Raw genomic sequence first — 18311 nt, forward strand, 5'->3', positions numbered from 1 at the left:
TACCACAGACTAATTTATTGTAAAAAAGAAATTTGTTTATTACAGGCTTGGAGGCTGGGAAGTCTAACATTAAGGTGCCAGCATCTGGTGAGGGCCTTTTTGCTAAGTCATCTCATGGTGGAACGTGGAAGGGCAAGAGAGCATCAGAGAATGCATGCACATGAGAGATGGGAGACCAAACTCATTCTTTTATCACGTATGGATAACAGCAGTAATCCATTCATGAGGGCAGAGTCCCATGCTTTAATCACCTGCTGAAGATACCACCACTTAACGCTGTTGCATTGGGGATTAAGTTTCCAACACATGAACTTTGGGGGACACATTCAAATCATGACATCCAGTATGAATGGTGTCTTTATAAGAAGAAACATTGCCAGAGATGAACACATGAAGAAAAGACCAGGGGAGGACACAGCAAGAAGGTGGCCATCTCAAGTCAGGGAGTAAGGTCTCAGAAAAAACCAAACTTGCTGACACCTTGATGCTGGGCTTCCAGCGTCACTTCTCCTTTTATTTGTATTTCAGATAGAATTTGTATTAATAGGTCACTGTTTGACAATTCTCTCTCTAGTTTTTGCTAATTGATTCATGTACTCCAGTCATAATTTTATTGGTTGATGTCAATGTTTAGCACCATTGTTTTTTGTATGTGTTGATGAACACACTATTTCTAGCCTGGGAATTGTGAAGAACAATCAATTATACTAAATGAATCACCCAGCACATTTTCAATATGAACCTTTGGCAAGGAGTCTTCCTTTTTGCCCTGGATGCCTGAAGAATGGGTTTCATTAGCAATGCAGTATTTGAAAACAAATGTTGCATGTTGAAATGGTGATCAAATCACATTTCAGGAGTTTTGCAGTTGTAAGAGGGCCCATTCCAACACTTACTACACAAATTCAAAGGGTAAAAAATTTGAGTTCTGTGATGAAAATATTTTAAGACAGGAAAATATGGTTTAAATAAACCCTCTGGGTTCTTGTAGAGGACTACTTGTTACCTCTCTAGCATAATTTATCAGGTTCTTATATTGCAGTAGCTATGCTAGCTATTATCTTAACTATTTGTATTGCAAACATTTATTATGTACTTATACATAATAACTATGTATTATGCTAGTTATTCATGTTAGCACTGTCTTTCCCAATTAGTTGTTAACTTTTTGATGATGGAAAGTATTTTACTTACGCTTGAATTCCATTACTAGCATTTGGTAGATATCCAAAATATTTGTGGAAGGCATAATTGAATAAAGCAGCACTTCCAAAAGTTACACACATTTAAGTCATGAGAGAAAAGTAGAGGGAAGGTACCAAGACCTAGGGAATCAGGATCTGCTTTCTGCTGGCCATGACACTGAGGAAAGGTGACAGGATTACAATGCGGGAGAAACAGATCCCTGTGCCCCACACCATCACCCCATTGTCCCTTTTTCTCTCCATGGAAGATTTGGGTTGGTACACATGGCCTTGAGCAGGTCACATGATTTCACCTCTTTGGTGGTGGAACTGAAGGGGCAGTCAGACTCAATTCCTGTGCATTCCCAAATCAGTTCTTATACCTCAGTTAAACTCTTATGAGATTTTTCTTTGAATTTTGAAGGCTTTCCAAGTTTAGGAATTCCCCATTGGCCTGTGAATGTGCAGGAGAGGAGTGACACCTTTAAACATGAATTAATAACTCATTAATTAAGGTAATCGTTCATTTGGTTAACAAACTTGCCTTTTGTTAACACTTTAATATAGAATTTCTGAGAGTAAGATCAAGAGGCCAAGGTACCCTTGGGGAATATAGTATAGGGAAAAGAGAACAAAGAAGGCATTTTATGGATTTCAAAAATTTGTTTATACTTAGTCCTGATTTTTGAATAGAAGACTTAGATGCAATTCATCATGGCATTATTTCATTTGTTTTTAATTAAAGAAGGCTCACTCAGTATCTGTTGTATAAACATAGCCCTGATGGAATAACTGTACAATTACTGTCTTTCTCAGGTCCCCAGAGTACTATACAATGACAAATATCTGAAATTCGCCCTTCATCTAAGCAATGTAATCCATGTCTGGTCACCCACAATTTTAAGTCAGTTCTCAGAAAAGTTATTTAAAAACAAATCTGAAGTATTCACAATAATGGTGATGAAAATAAACATTAAGCAAAGGAAGAAATGATAAACATAACCTTTAGACCACATAACTTCCTAGGATGTCAGCTATTTCAGGAACTGAAATGATGCATTTATCATATGTTCATCTGTTCAATATATAATTATTTTTACTATTATGTGTGCTGTTTATAACCCATTATCTTGCAATAACAGCTTGCATGGATCACTGCATAATTTAAAAATATAATAGCTTTTCTTGCCAATATTTGATTTCCAACTCTAAATCTGCTGACTTTAACTATGTCTATGCCATGTACTCTGGGTAAACTGGTTTTTATTTCCTAAGGATTTATCTCAGAATATACACCTGGGTTTTCTTTTACAAAAAGCTAGTTTTGTTTGGCTCTGGTTCATGTGGTGGCTTGTTTCCTGAAATGGAATAAATTGGCTTCTGTACATGCAAATCAACTAAATGGGCAGGATCACAAACCTGAGACATTCATATAGGTGAAGTGGGTGGCAGTGGGGCTCTTGTCTAATTAGCTAGATAATGTGGTCAATAAAACCCAAAAATCAGATTAGTCAGTCTCAAATTACTCAAATTACTTTGATCATATTAACCATATAATTGTCTTTGTTGCCCAGATGCTTATCATTATAGGTAAACAATATGTTATTTATGGATGGTTTTTCTATGAAGATAAACAATGGATTCCATATGGGTTGAATTCACATCTTGCTCTAGTTAGTCTGGTTGAGTGAGATATTATATTTAAAGAAATATTTATTTATTTAGTCACCAAGATTTATTGAGCCCCTACTATATGCAGGAAGAGAGCTAGGTACTAAGTTAATAAAATGAATTTAACAGCTCTTGTTTCCAAGAAATGCAATGCGTACTGGAGAGGCAGACACATAGAAATGTATTTATAGTACAATGATAAAAATGCAATGGTGAAGATATACACAGTGTAGTTTTGGATAAATGAGGAAAGGAGAAAGGTATATGTGTGTGTGTGTTTGTGAGTGTGTGTGTGTGTGCTATTTGCAAAAGCTTTCTGGAAAATGTGATGCCTGAGCTGAGCTGTTGGGTTTAGTCCAACATAGAAGAAGAGGGAGTGGCAGAAAGGGCATTCTTAGCAGAGGAAAAAAGATTCACAGCAGCACAAGTAGACACTGAGGAAAAGGCACAATGTCTCATCCTGTGATTTTGGAGAAAGAGAATGGGCATGAAAAAAGTTTGCTAAATGGGTTGTTGGAAATTGAAGGTGTTCACACCTACTAAGTTCAATTTTCTTCCTTTTTTTTTTTTGAGACAGAATCTTGCTCTGTTACCCAGGCTGGAGTGCAGTGGTGGATCTCAGCTCACTGCAAACTCTGCCTCCCAGGTTCAAGCGATTCTCCTGCCTCAGCCTCCTGAGTAGCTGGGACTAGAGGCGCCCACCACCACACCCAGCTAATTTTTTGTGTTTTTAGTAGAGACAGAGTTTCACTGTGTTTGCCAGGATGGTCTCGATCTCCTGACCTTGGGATCCGCCCGCCTCGGCCTCCCAAAGTGTTGGGATTACAGGCGTGAGCCACCGCGCCTGGCCAATTTTCTCACGTAAGTTGGCAGTAAGTTGAGAATGAAGGTAGTAAAGGTTGAATTGTGGCCCAGCGAAATAATGGAATGGAATGGAAGAGATGAGTAGACACAAGGGGAATGGAAGAGATGAGTAGACACAAGTAAAAGGATTGAGAGGTGGCCCTAGGAGCTTAGTTACTGTTGGACACCATGGATTTGTCATGAGGTGGAACTGCAAGGATGGATAATTTTTTGAGATACATCCTTACCTGGGCATCAGGAAAGAGAAGGCACACTATAGTACTGACACAGAATTAGACTTTTCTTATGTGGGTGTAGCAGAAAATGAGGTGAAAAGGAATTAAGGGTATTCCTGAAAGAGTAGTATTCTAGATGGTTTTGAAAAGAAAGAGAAGCCAATAGGAGGTAGATAGATAAATAAAATGGAGGGAACATAAAGCCAGGGATCTCCATGAAGCAACAGAAAAATATAGTATGGAGAAATTTGACACTATATAGTTGTGGTAGGCAGACTTCTGAGATGAACCTCTGTGACCTATGCCCTTTGTAATTCCCTCCCCTTGAGTGTGAGTGGGACCTGAGAATATGGTGGGTGTCATTCTATTGATTATGGCAAAGGGAAAGGAATGTTTTGCGATGCAATTAGGTATCTGTAATCAATTGACTTTGACTTAATAAGAAGTAAGATTATCCTGCAGGGGAGGGCTGACATAATCAAAATAGTTCTTTAATAAAAAGGGATTTAGAAAACAGAGATTTGCTCTCTTCTGGTCTTAAGGAAACAAGCTGCCAATAATGTCTGCAAAAAGTGAATTCTTCCAACAACTACATGAGCTTGGAAGAGGACCTTGAACCTAGAATGAGACTGTAGCAGCCCCAGCCAACACCCTTCTCAGCTTTGTGAGACCCTGAGCAGAGAACACAGCAAACTTGTCCAGACTTCTCATCTACAGAAACTGAGATAGTAAATGGTTGTTGTTTTAACCTCCCTAGTTTGTGTGCATTTGTGTGTTTTTGTTTTGCTTTGTTTTTTGTTTTTGTTTTTGAGACAGGCTCCCTTGTTCTCTCTCTGTCACCTAGGCTGGAGTGCAGTGGCAAGATCATGGCTGTTTGCAACCTCTGTCTCCCGGGTTCAAGTGATCCTCCCACCCTCTTGAGTAGCTAGGACCACAGGCATGCACTACTATGCCCGGCTAATTTTTTTGTTTTGTTTTTTTATGTTTTGTAGAGAGGGGGTTTCACCATGTTGCTCAGGCTGGTCTAGAACTCCTGAACTCAAGTGATCCGACCACCTCAGTCTCCCAAAGCACTGGGATTACAGGCCTGAGCTACTGCGCCTAGCCAGTTCGTGGTAAGTTTTTATGCAGCAATAGGAAACTATTATGCTGGTAGAGCTAAAAATGTATATAAGCAGCAGTCCTACTTCTAGGTGTATAGTCTCAAGCTGGGTTGTTGTTACAGATTGAATAATTGTGTACCCCCACATTTATATGTTGAAGTCATAATCCCCAATGTGATGGTACTAGCAGGTGAGGTCTTTAGATGAAAATTAGGTTTAGATGAGGTCATGAGGTAGAGTCCCCATGATGGGATGAGTGTCCTTGTAAGAAGAGGAAGACAGCAGTGCTGCTTCTCTTTATTATGTGAGAATACAATGGGAAGATAACCATCTACAAGCCAAGAAGAGGGCCCTCACCGGAACCTGACCATGATGGCACTTTGATCATGGACTTTTTAGCCTCCAGAACTATGAGAAATAAATGCCTTTTCTTTAAGCCACCCAGTCTACAGGATTTTGTTATAGCAGCCCAAGCTAAGACAGCTGTTCATTATGGTAGCCAGACGTGGCTGTTGAGCACTTGAAATGTGGCTAGTCAGAATTGAGATGTACCATAAGTGTAAAAGACACACTGGATTAAAAAGACTCATGAAAAAAAGTACAATTGCTCATTAATAATTCGAATATTGATGACATTATGAAATGCTAATATTTTGGATATACTGGGTTAAATATGTTATTAAAATTAATTCCACCTGTCTTTTACTTTTAATGTGGCTACTAAAAACTCTAATATATATGCAACTCACATTATGTTTTTATTGGACAATGCAACAGTGCTTCTCTAGAGCAAATCTTGGATTTGTGCATGAGAGCCTATTACTTAAATGTTCAACACAGCGTTGTGTGAATGTGTAGGAAAAAAAAAAAAAGAGGCAGCCAAAATATCCATGCAGAGGGGATTGGACAAGTACACCGATGTGTATTCAATGCATAAGTTGTTCCCTCTACTTGGATCTTTCATCTTCTTAATATTTGCATGCTTTGCTCCCTATTTTCTTTCAGAGATTTATTCAAGTTCCATGTTATCTGTGAGAAGTTTTATAATATAGCAATGCTCATTTCTCTCTTAAGGGCATTGTATGGTATGCCCTTCCCTCTTCTGAGCTTTGTTTTTTCAGTGATCCTTGTCTGATTTCCCTGACTAAAATTTCATGAAAGTGAGGACTTTTCTTTGCTCATGATTGCATTCTCGGTGTCTAAAAGAGTGTCTGCCACATACTAGGTATTCAGTAAATACTTTTGGAATGGATTAATTATAGAATACTAGATTTCAGTGAAAAATGAATGAACTGGATAAATAATATGTACCGACTTAGGTATAATTCAAATCTTGAGATAATTGGAAAAGCAAATTGTTAAAGAAATAGATATAGACACAAATACACACACACACGGTCTCACAAAACATATATATCCTCACTTCCCTCCATAAACATGTATATATATATGTGTAAAATGATATTCATCTAAGTAAATTAAACATGTGTGCACCTGTGTACACATACATGCACACATATATCACAGGCTGTATAAAAAGCAAATTCTTTAATCAATGTGGGGTAGAACCAGGACATTAGTAGTTGAAAGGGAAAACGAGGATAATTGACATGAGTCCCTGATGCTATTTTATAAATATCAATGTTATTTAGAATCATATAAACTAAGAAGAGTTTGGCAGAAACCTTCATCTGAGGCCAACATTCCCTTGCAACATTTCTTGTGGGAGATTGTTCACCTAGCCACTGATTGAATATTTCAGAAATAGGTGTCTTAGTGCTGTAGTTATTGCTATGGTTCAAAGGTTTTTGTCTCCTTGAAAATTCATGTAGAAACTTAATCTCCAATGCCACAGTATTAAGAGGTGGGGTCTTTAGGAAAGGATTAAGTCATGAGGCTGGAGCCTTAATGAATGGGGTTAGGAACTTTATAAAGGGGCTGGAGGGAATTAGCTAGGCCCTTTTTGCCATTTTGCTTTTCTACCATGTGGAAACACAGCAAGAAAGCTCTCGCCAGAAACTGGATGCTGGTACCCTTACCTGGGACTTCTCAGCCTCCAGAACTATAAGAAATAAATTTCTGGCCGGGCATGCGGCTTATGCCTGTAATCTCAGCACTTTAGGAGGCTGAGGCGGGCAGATAATGGAGTCAAGAGATCGAGATTATCCTGGCCAACATGGTGAAACCCCATCTCTATTAAAAATACAAAAATCAGCCAGGCGTGGTGGCGCACGCCTGTAGTCTCAGCTACTCGGAGGCTGAGGCAGGAGAATCGCTTGAACCTGGGAGGCAGAGATTGCAGTGAACCAAGATCGCACCTCTGCACTCCAGCCTGGTGACAGAGTGAGACTCTGTCTCTAAAATAAAATAAAATAAAAATAAATAAATAAATAAATAAATAAATAAATAAATTTCTGTTCTTTATAAATTAGCCAGTCTCAGGTGCTGCGCTATTATAATACAAACTAAGATGTTTATATATAAGACAAAACATATATAATTGGTAAAAAATGTAAACAATGAACCTTTAGAAACTAATCTATTTTATCCATCCAGAGTTGTACAGGGAATTGAAGGAAGGACCTAAAAACCCACTCTTCCTTAGGTCTAAATATCCTAAATGTGAGGGGCTGCTGGGATTTATGGCTTTCTTTTACACAGTGAAGACTAGCTACGGGTGCTGAAGAATGAGGGGTCAGAATGCAGTAACTTTCAAGAGGTGCAGAATGAGAAATATAAATGGAAGTTTTTCTAAAGAGTAGAAATTTGATTGAGGTTGCTGCCAGATCCAATGTCATCTAATTAAACTAAGAAACAGCTTGTCCTGGCAATCAAGATGAAATGGCATGCATTAATGGGAAGTGTTACTCAGTGAAAACACAGTAGGATAAAAATATGTCAGAGCTTACGTTTCTCCAGGGACTTTCTTATTTTCAATACTGTAATTTTTTACCCAGATTCCATACAAAACCAGCCGACCAACCAACCAAACAAACAAAAACCCCACTCCATAGTGACCTACTAAGTAAAAATCCAAACAAATATTAAGCACATGTAGGTGCCTAAATGAATAATTTTATTTTTTACTCTTTGATTTTTAAAAGCTTGAATTCAAATATTAGGTTTATATATTCAAATGTATAATCTCCATTTCATCAAAATAGAACCATAAATTACATTTTTGTAGCAAAGCAGTGGCAGAAAACTGCCCATATTTCATATATCTCTCAGTGACATCCCATAAGCATTGATATTTAGAAATAATTTTTCATTCTTATGCAGTAAATTTATTTTGGAGCAGATCAATTAGGAACTATTTATATAGTTTAAAATTGAGTATTAGTTTAGCAAAACGTATTAAGAATTTGCTAGAATTTAACTTTCTGGCTTCAGTTCAATAAGCATCTTTTAAAATGCCTGCCATGTACAGGCACAGTGCTCTGAGGACACAAAGAGAAATTGACTTTCTGTCCCACAGAAAGATCTTACAGTGCCTGAGTGAAACCTGGTAAGTGCTAACATAAAGATATGCCAGAGCTACGGAGTTGAAAGGAGGACCCACCCTCCAGCAGAGGTTCAGGAAAGGCTTTCTAGAGAAAAATTCTAAGAGTTGGTCTAAGTGAAAAATGGGAGGTAGGGCTTTGCAGGCAGGCTGAAAGGTATATGACAAAAAGGGTGTTATTAGGCAGGTTTAGTCAGGAAAACAAAAAGCCATCTCTCTCCACTCTGTATGGAACTGGATGGTGGACACAGGAAGCTATGAGCAAGTTTGTGTTCGTAACGGGTAGAATACCTACTGCACATTTATGTATATCGCTTTGCTTATATGTGGACAATAGTTACAAAAGGGCTGAGATTAAAGATACAGAGCCTAGTTAGAGGCTATTTTAATAGTCCAGGTGAAAAATGATGAGGGCAGTGGGCAAAGAAGGTTGAGAAAAAATATCTCTGACAGACAGTTGACAGGACTTAATCAGATGAGTGTACTGAGGGGATGAGGTCTTAGGTAATCTGTAGAGCTATGGTTTGAGTGGCAGACTTCATCGTACTGTAAGGCTTCCACTCACGTACTAGTAAAATGGGTATCAGGACACCAGAGTGGGAGACATACACCCCTCAGTGTTCCCAATACATAAGTATAAAGGAAGTGTTCTCCAGAGATGGTTCTAGATCTTGTGGGCCCAACTACGAAATCAAGCATATATAAAAAAGGTCATGAGAGTGGTGGAGGTGATTGCTGAAGAGACTTCTCTGGGGACAGCTGTTGTCTCTCTGTGTGTCCACACTGCCCAGTCTTGTCTTTGGGATGCCACCTTCTAACACCACTTCTGGTGAGTAGAGCCTCCACGGGGTCACTCAAGAGAAGTCTGAAATAGGTTCACTGCAGTTGAAGACACAGAAGACCAATGACTGATCTAAATGTGAGAAAGGCAAAGTGGACTACAGACTGTGATGTGACTCCCGAGTGACAAAAGAGTGCTAACCAGAGTTGACCAATTGCTTTTTTGGCTGACAGGGAGAAGTTGGTTGCATTGGGATTAGAGACAACCCCAGAATTTCCAGGAAAGGAATAAATGAGTGTTTCCTTGCGCCAGATTTAAATCCAGCATACTTTGTGGGAATGTCCTGGGTTATAGTCAATGGGACTGTCTAAACGGATCCGGAGGCTTCAGCAAGAGAGCATGAGGTGTACTGCTGGGTGTCAAGAGGCTGAGGAAACAGTGCAAGCTTCCACTGAAATAGGAATCCATCACCCAATGGGTAAAAGAAACTTCAGAAGAGATGGTCAAACAGGAACTCATAGAGTCAAAAGGAAATGCTTCAAGAAAAAGAATTAGCTTCAGAAATCTCCCAGGCCTATCAGGGACACCATCTTAAACTGTCTGCTAAGCCCAGAGAGCACAGAGCAGCCCAGCCCAGCGAGATCTGTCCTATTTATTTTTGAGCCTAGTAGAAGGCACAACATCCACGGGAGTTGGGAGGAGGTAAGCAGGGAAAGGAGAAAGAGGAGAAGGCGTTCATCCCCGCTCCGTCATGTCACCAGTCTTCCAGAAGGATCAATCTCAGAGAGGGGAGGTATTTGATGTTAAATCAACTTGGACTTTTGATTAATATCTTAGACTCGATATTCTAATGATGAAGTTGAGGCTGTGCTTTAACATAAGGAAGCTCTAGGACTGTCATTACCTTAAGTCGACAAAAAAGTCATGAGATTTGCCCAGATTATTCTACTGAATAATTTTAAGTAGGAGGGGAGATTAAAAACAGAATTGACTTTGCTGTTTCAGTATTTGTGTTTGTTTGATATACCAGTTGCATTGTCATTAACTGACAGTGGAGCTATTTTAATAATAATAGATTTAACAGACAAAAAAATAATATACCCTGATGGAAAATTTGTTGATATGGTGGTAGCAGCAGAACCACCAAGTGGAAATTTCCAGAAGGGAGGTGACTGGATGAATTTAAACTTAGGGAAAAGTTAGGGTTGTACTCAAATAAACACTTGCATATTTCTCTTGAACAAATCTGTTTCCCTTTCAGCTCTTTATGAATGGTGATCACTTCTAAACCAAGATATCTGCAATTCTGTCCTAATTAATCTTTGTTGGTTTACCTGTTTCAATCACACCTATATATAGCTACCAAGATAAACTATCTTAAACTTCATTTTGTCTCTGCCTCAAAAACAGTGGCTTTCTATCAGTTATCAATCAAATTTGAATTTTAGCAGACAACTTCCAATTGTCTTTCCACATTTACTTAAACATATTTTTCACCGCTTCCACATAGGATCACTCCATCTGGGCCCAACAGGATTCCTTATGCTTCATTTATACATTTGCCGTTCATTATACTGGAATGCCCTCTCAACCAAATTCTACTCTAAAAGTCAATTCAGGCAACTTGAATGTGGGTTTTAGGGAAGCCAGCGTGTCTTTAAGGCCACTGAGATTATAGACAAATGTGTTTGCATTTTGGGGGACAATGGATTTATGTTTAAATCAGTTTTACTAGAAGCACTGTGACCCAGAAAATAACTGAGGACAACTAATGTAACCTAAGATCTCTGATTCCCGGTTCTGCACTCTGTTCACTGTTCTTCCCAGCACCCCTGATTAGAAACCTTCTTCTTTCCAGATGCTTCAGTGCTTGCTGCTACCACAGCTGCTCCACTGATTGTCCTATATCCAGCTGGAACCTAATCTGGACACAGCATAATTCTTGGCTTCCTTGGCCCCTACATTCAGCTACCATTTCCCAGACTGACCTAAGAAGCAGCTTGCTATGGTATTCTGGTAGCTCATGCTGTAGTTCAAATGTTTGTTTACCCCTAAAATTCATGTGCTGAAATTCTAACCCTCAAGACAATGGTAATAGGAGGTGGGGGCTTTGGGAGGTGAATGGATGGCAGTAGTGCCCTTATAAAAGAGGCCCTTGAGCGATTCCTTGCCCTTTTCACCATGTGGGGACAAAGTGAAAGACAGCTGTCTATGAACTAGGAAGCCAGCCTTCACCAGACAACGGATTCTGCTAGCAACTTGATAGTGGACTTCCCAGCCTAAGGAACTATGACTAGTAAGTTTCTGCTGTTATTTGACACCTGGTTTATGGTATTTTGTCACAGCAGCCCAAATGAACCAAGAAACTCAGCCTTGATTGAGGTGAATTTTTGCCTAATGTCTTTTCACCTTTCTTGAACAATCATGTGTGTGGTCTATGATTGAAAGTCCTCATTTCCTGGCTTCGTTGCAGTTGGCCTACTGCATGCTGCATGCCTGTCTCCATGGAACTTTCGGTTTTCCACCACTAGGTACTGTCTTCCATTTTGCAAACAACTGCTATTTTATCCTAGACTCCAATAATAATAATGATGACACCAATAACAGTAATAGCAAACATGCAGTGCTTATAATATGTTTGGCAATATACTTAATGTTTCCTAGGTGTTGCCTTATTTCTCCTGACCACTACCTTACATGGTAGACTTTTTTTTTTAAATAAAGGAAAGAGGTTTGATTGACTCACTCACAGTTCTGCATGGCTGGGGAGGCCTCAGGAAACTTACAATCATGGCGGAAGGGGAAGTAGGTATGTCTTACATGGCAGCAGGAAGGAGAGGAGAAAGCAAAAGGGGAAGAGCCCCTTCTAAAACCATCAGATCTCTTGAGAACTCAGTCACTATCACAAGAACAGCATGGGGGAAACCGCCCCCATGATCCAATCACCTCCCTCCTTCAACACTTGGAGATTACGGGTCCCCCACTCCACACGTGAGGATTACAATTCGAGATGAGCTTTGAGTGGGGACACAAAGCCAAACCATATCAGTTGTACAAAGAGGTGGCAAAATAACAATTACCCATAAAGTGCAATACAGAAACAAAAGGCTACTTTGTGATGTTAGAATACTAAAAATATAATCCTCACATAAATATGTCAAAGGTCATGAGAAACTCATGAGAAAACAAGCAGGTAAAACTAGTTCAAAGGAGGATACAGTGGACTGAATTATACATGTACATTTTTTCTGTAAGTTCATTTCAAGAAAAGGTGTTAATCTAACTGCAATCTTACTCCATTAGACTTCCTTTTCTTGAAAATGGAAAAATGTTTTTCATTTTTTAACAGAACCTTTCATTTGATGGTAGCTATCCTTCATTAAGCAAACACTACATGACAAATATTTTGCTAGGCTATACATATAAAATATGTAATCCCTACAGACTTATGGTGTGGGCATTTTATTACCCATGTTATAGAAGGAGGAACTGAGAAACAAGCTAAATGACTTGACTAAGTTCACACTGACAGCAAAGTATGATGAAATCTCAGAATCTGTGTTCCCAGCACCAGAGTTAAATAGGTTGGTCTTTCCCTAAAGCCCTGCCTCACTCTCCTATCAAAACCTATGGCCCTGGTGGACAGGTCTAGTCCAGCCCCTGACTCTGTCTTATTGAATTGTTTCTGGATATGATTTTTATGAACACAGTGTGTCCTGAAGCACTGCACATGCTTATAGATTGTGTGTGTTCTTCGGTTCCTTTGCTAATTCATTCGTTCATTCATTCATCAATTCATTCACTTGTTTGGCATGTATTTATTGGGTGCTCATTCTATGTCCAGCATTGTGCAAGAACTAGGGAATTGAGACTGAAAACGCATAGCTTGGAGATAGACATGGAAACAAACACAATAGCATACCCACAGTTGTAATGGAGGTACAAAGCCTACACCTGTGAGTCAGGGTCCTGCAGATAGGCGCTAGTGCTTGAGTTGAGACATAAAGCATGACCCAGAGGAGCATGGCATTGCAATCAGAGTTAAAATAATTTGGTAGGAGCATATTGGATATTCAAGGGAGCCACAGTAGGTTCAGCAGGTGCTGCAGATGGAGCAGGAGATGAGAGAGCTGGCAAAGGGATCAGGAACAAGATCATCAGCCTGTATATCCTGCTGAAGAGTGTATGTTTTATCCTGAGGTATAAGAAAAAGCTTTAATGAAGCGTGTCAATCCTCTGCCATGTAGAATTTACATTACTAGGTGGCAGAAACCACCTCTTCTACTTTTCAAGGGTGTTATCCCTTAAGATGCCAAGTTAATATTACTTATGTAGTGGAGTTCCAGTAATGCTTGTTGAGTGGGAATGTATAATCTCCTAGCATGCATTTGTTTAGCAAATGTTCAGAGAGCTAACATAGTAACATACTCTATCATGTTTCAAATGTTCTTTAACTGTTCCCCTTTATCTAGTCAGCCCCAAACACTGAAAGGCAGTGAGCTGGAAAGATGTGTCTGAAGAGCTTACTGATTCCCAACAGTGTGTGGAGTTATCAGAAATTACCGCACATGCAACGACCTCTGCTCAGGAAGTTTACCTCCTGTGATGAATTTTATCTTCACCCCATAAATTCAATCTGCTGACTTGCTTTTCATTTTTTTTTTCTAACTCTAGTTTTGGAACTTCTTTACAAAGTGAGAATAACTTAAAAAAAAAAAAAAGAAGCAGCAGGGGAAATTTGGGGACCAAGTTCATTATTTCATGTTTCCTAATGAAACCTGATACTTGCAAAATTTTGTTCAGTTATGCACTCATCTGAAGAAACACGTGCGTTTTCTCTTTTGCATGTTTTAGGTTGTCTCAGAATTCCCTCAGTGCCAGTCCTCCAGCAGGCTGAGCCATTGCTTCTGGTTACCCCATTCCATCTTCTCTGCAGGTGCCTACACCCTGCCAAAGGTAGCATATGACATCCTGACTCAGGAGACAAAAGAGGATGAGCACAATGTTGACAATGGTTTCTGATTCATTCCCCCTTCCTTTCCTGTTACCTCTAACTGTGGAGATTAAAAATGAGAGATTTGCTTCTTTGGAGTGAATGAATATAAAATGCCTTCTTATTTTCAGTGTGGTCCCTCATCTCAGAGCTCATTATTTCTTTAAACATGCCTAAATGTGGCTTGGTAATTTCACCTTCTTATGCAACTTAAGTACAAGTGATAAGGTGCCTTGGGGGCTCTTGATTGTTTGATCCCAAGCTTTCATGTCACTTCTGCCTCTTCTTGAAATTCTAGGAGATAAAAGAAAACCAGCTGTTTTCTTGTTAAAGATCAAGGTAATCAGGATGGCGATTCAGGACACAACCATGATCGCTGCGGGGAAAGGGAGGTCGTGTGATGTTTTTCTATTAGGCACAGTGTGTCAGAGTATGTAGCTGTCAGAAAAGGTATTTTTTTCATGCCTATTTGTGATTTCTTTGTTGTTGCTGTTGTTGCCATTTTAAAATTCCTGGCATCATCTTCAGTAAACTGAATGAGGCTATTCTTAGTGGTGCCTTCCAATGGCAAGAGAATAGTATTTCAGATGCTTACTAGGTTTCTGAACTATTCTTCACAAGCATTTGCCTTATTCTTTATCCTTACAGTCATGCTGTGGGGTAGAGGATACTATTCCTATTTTACAGATAAGAAAACTGAGAGACAAGAAGTGTAAGTAACTTGCTGATATGATTTTGGTGTGTCCGCACTCAAATCTCATCTCGAATTGTAGCTCCCACAATTCCCATGAGTTGTGGGAGGGACCCAGTGGGAGGTAATTGAATCATGGGGACGAGTCTTCCCATGCTGTTGTCATGATAGTGAATAAGTCTCATGAAATCTGATGGTTTTATAAATGGAATTTTCCCTGGACAAGTTTTCTCTTGCCTGCCACCATGTAGACATGCCTTTCACTTTCCTCCATGATTGTGAGGCCTCCTCAGCCACGTGGAACTGTGAGTCCATTAAACCTCTTTTTCTTTATAAATTACCCAGTCTCAGGTATGTCTTTACCAGCAGCATGAAAACGGACCAATAGACTTGCCCAGGTTATATTGCTCATCAGTGTTAGTGGAACTAAGATTTAAACCCATGCAGTCACTGCCAGGACTAGGATAAGGTAAGAGAGGTGCTCAGGGTACATAATTTAAGCGAGAATTTCCTCTTAATCTTGTGCAGGTATAGAATTCTCACCCAAGAATGAATGTTTCCTTAAATTGCACCCTCATCCTGGGTTTGCAAGCAACCTAGATTTGTAGCCTAGGTACTTAATCCTTATACATCCTGCCTGCTTGATCCTCACCCTCATGGATCGGAGTCAGCCTTTAGTTGCGTTGAACAGCCTGAGACAGGGTGTGCAGGCATGGAAGAGACCAGCAGAGACACGAGTCCAAAGCAGGTGTCTTTCCTTACTCTTAGCTGGGTATTCTCCTGTGCCATCCCTCTTCCTTCCACTATGTTTCCATTCTTCTCCAGTACAGAAAGGAAAAAAAATACTCTTCACTTGAGAAGTAAATGTCTGTATCCCATACAGAAATATTAGAATAGCATCTCAGAGCATTGCGCATACTCAGGCCTAGCTACTCCAAAGAGCCTTATTTCTTATCGTCAAGTCCAGACACACCCTGAGGTTCATGGTGGAGTGGACGATCATTCAGGGTACATATGGATAAGGAGTCCCGGGGCTTAGAACAGGGCCTTGTGACAAGGAGCCAAACTGCCTCAGAGAAAAGAAAAGATGGAGGACAGTCCAGGATCCCAGGACATCAGTGAAGATATCTATCCCTGCAAATACCCCATACTCTCAAAAATCTTTTATGTGCTGGGTAGGTTTTGAATGGGAATAAACTTTTCCAGTTAGCTGATAAATGACAAAATAGTCACTATATAATTAAGATAAAGAGGTCCTTCCACTCAGTCCTGTACAGCCTGAGCTTCAGGAGGCCACTGGGATTGTGGACTGATAGTGCTGGAACTATCTCTGGTACCCTTCAGTAATGGATCAACTCTCCCCTTGACTCAGTGGACCATGGAACAAACACCCATATGCTCTTATGGACATGTGTGGAGAGCCAGCAGGAGCTACGGCCATGGCTGGCATGAAGGAGAGTAAGTGTTGGCATCTGGTAGCGTCACTGAACTTCTCAGCATCACAATGGAAAATTCCTGCTAATCCTTCTGGACAAACTTTTGACACTGAAATCTGAGCAGACTGGTTGATGATGGCTTCTTCTCCCTTACGGGCATCGTGCCAACAGAACCATGTGGGGAGGACCATACCAAATGGGCAAGCCCAACAGTGCTCAGAAGGGCCCCTGGGCTGTGAGGGAGCATCACTTGCCTCTTTGATCAGGTTCATAAATCTGGGTCCGAGGCGCCATGGCTTATGTCTGTGGCACTGCAGGGAGCTGACGGTCAGCTGGGATGCCCGGTGCGAGGCAATGGCCACCACGTACACGGCATCGTACATCAGAGCCGCTTCAGTCTGTGGAGGAAAACACACACCTTCAATTCCACTTTTGCTTACCTTCCTTTACCTGCATAATCACTCTCCCTGCTTCCATAGCTCTTATCTATCTGATCTCAAAGGCCATTTATTCTTCAGCTAGGTAGTTTTCACTCTACAATAGCTATTTTTCTCCAAAATAATACCTCACACTTTGGAGTAAATTGAAGTCATAACTCTTCTTCGTTTCAAGTTCTTTAAAAAAAAAATAAAGCAACCCAGATCAGCCACAAAATACTTGATTCAAGGAACAAATATTTTGCGAAGTGTCCTCCATGTTAAGCACAGTGTTAAGATCAACTGCCTTGAGCTAGAAGCTACTAAAGCTCAAAGTTGCAATATCAGATTTGTTTCTCAGCATTTGTCTATATCTATTTATCTATCTACTTACTGGTTTATATTTGGTAGAAAGAAACTGCTACAATCACTAACAGGTGATTTCCAGATAAGGATACTGGTGTTGGTCACTTTCGTTTAGCAGAGTTCAGAAGGTCACGGTCATGGAATGAAACTCAACAGCAAGTTTTGGGAGACCCTCTGAAGAGCAGACAAGTGCAACTTGCTCAGAACATGCTGCCTCTTGCCAGCATGTGCTTTCTTGAGAGAGATTGAAACAAGTCGGTCATTCCTTCTAGGGGGCTGGGCATGTCGTTCTTCCCTTCCTCATGAAATTCCTCTCACTTGCACAATTTTACATAATACAGCATTTTATAAAATATGCTTTCCTGTGGTTTCCTTTAGGGATAAAACCTTATATATAATATCCTTGCATTTCACTTGAGGGTTTCATTGCAACTTCAAATACATTAGCTCATTTGAAATTCTCAACAAGTCTTCAAAATAAGCAGAAGAGATAAAGCTATTTATTATGTGAGAAAACTTACTTCGAGGAAGGATATTTGTGGAGGGGCACACACACGCACACACACACACACACATGCACAGCCACACACACACACAGCCACACACACACACACCACATACACAATCATAGTGAGAAATCCCAGAGATGTCATTACTTCTGCTTATTATTTCTGGAGAGTAATAGGGATTATATACATAGCTAATCATTTTCAGAGTTAACCTAGAATCTAGGTCATAGAATGAAAATTATCTTATGGTTTTCCAAAATTGGTTGATTCATTCAACATATACTATGCATTGATTGCTCATGTCTTGGTGGAGGTAGAAAGTGAGGACAGGGGTTACTGTATCTCACAATTTTATCAGTCTTTGAGGCCACGGAACACCTCTACTTTGAATCCTTATTATTCTGTATAATCTTTATCATTGTATTTTCCATCTATTCATGGTCATGGATCTTTGTGTCTGTATCTTGTTAAGAATATTGGTTTTTTGAAGGCAGAAACTGCTCAAATTTAAGTTAGCCTTGGTGGCTAACATGTTTCCTGACACAGAAAAATTGTTTAAACATGTTCACTGAAGAAGTTA

At 39.9% G+C, this 18311-nt stretch overlaps 1 protein-coding gene across 11 annotated transcripts in view; it reads right to left on the minus strand.

The window, feature by feature from the left end:
- Window positions 1-18311, minus strand: part of GRIK1 (glutamate ionotropic receptor kainate type subunit 1) — a 404073-nt gene that overhangs the window by 87209 nt on the left and 298553 nt on the right. For all 11 annotated transcript variants that reach the window (XM_063720803.1, XM_063720802.1, XM_024239397.3 and 8 more), the window contains one exon: window positions 16695-16838. In XM_063720803.1, the coding sequence (XP_063576873.1) occupies window positions 16695-16838 (144 nt within the window). The remainder of the gene's footprint in view (window positions 1-16694; window positions 16839-18311) is intronic.

This window comes from Pongo abelii, chromosome 22 (assembly GCF_028885655.2).
Source record: "Pongo abelii isolate AG06213 chromosome 22, NHGRI_mPonAbe1-v2.0_pri, whole genome shotgun sequence".
NCBI classification, from domain to species: domain Eukaryota; kingdom Metazoa; phylum Chordata; class Mammalia; order Primates; family Hominidae; genus Pongo; species Pongo abelii.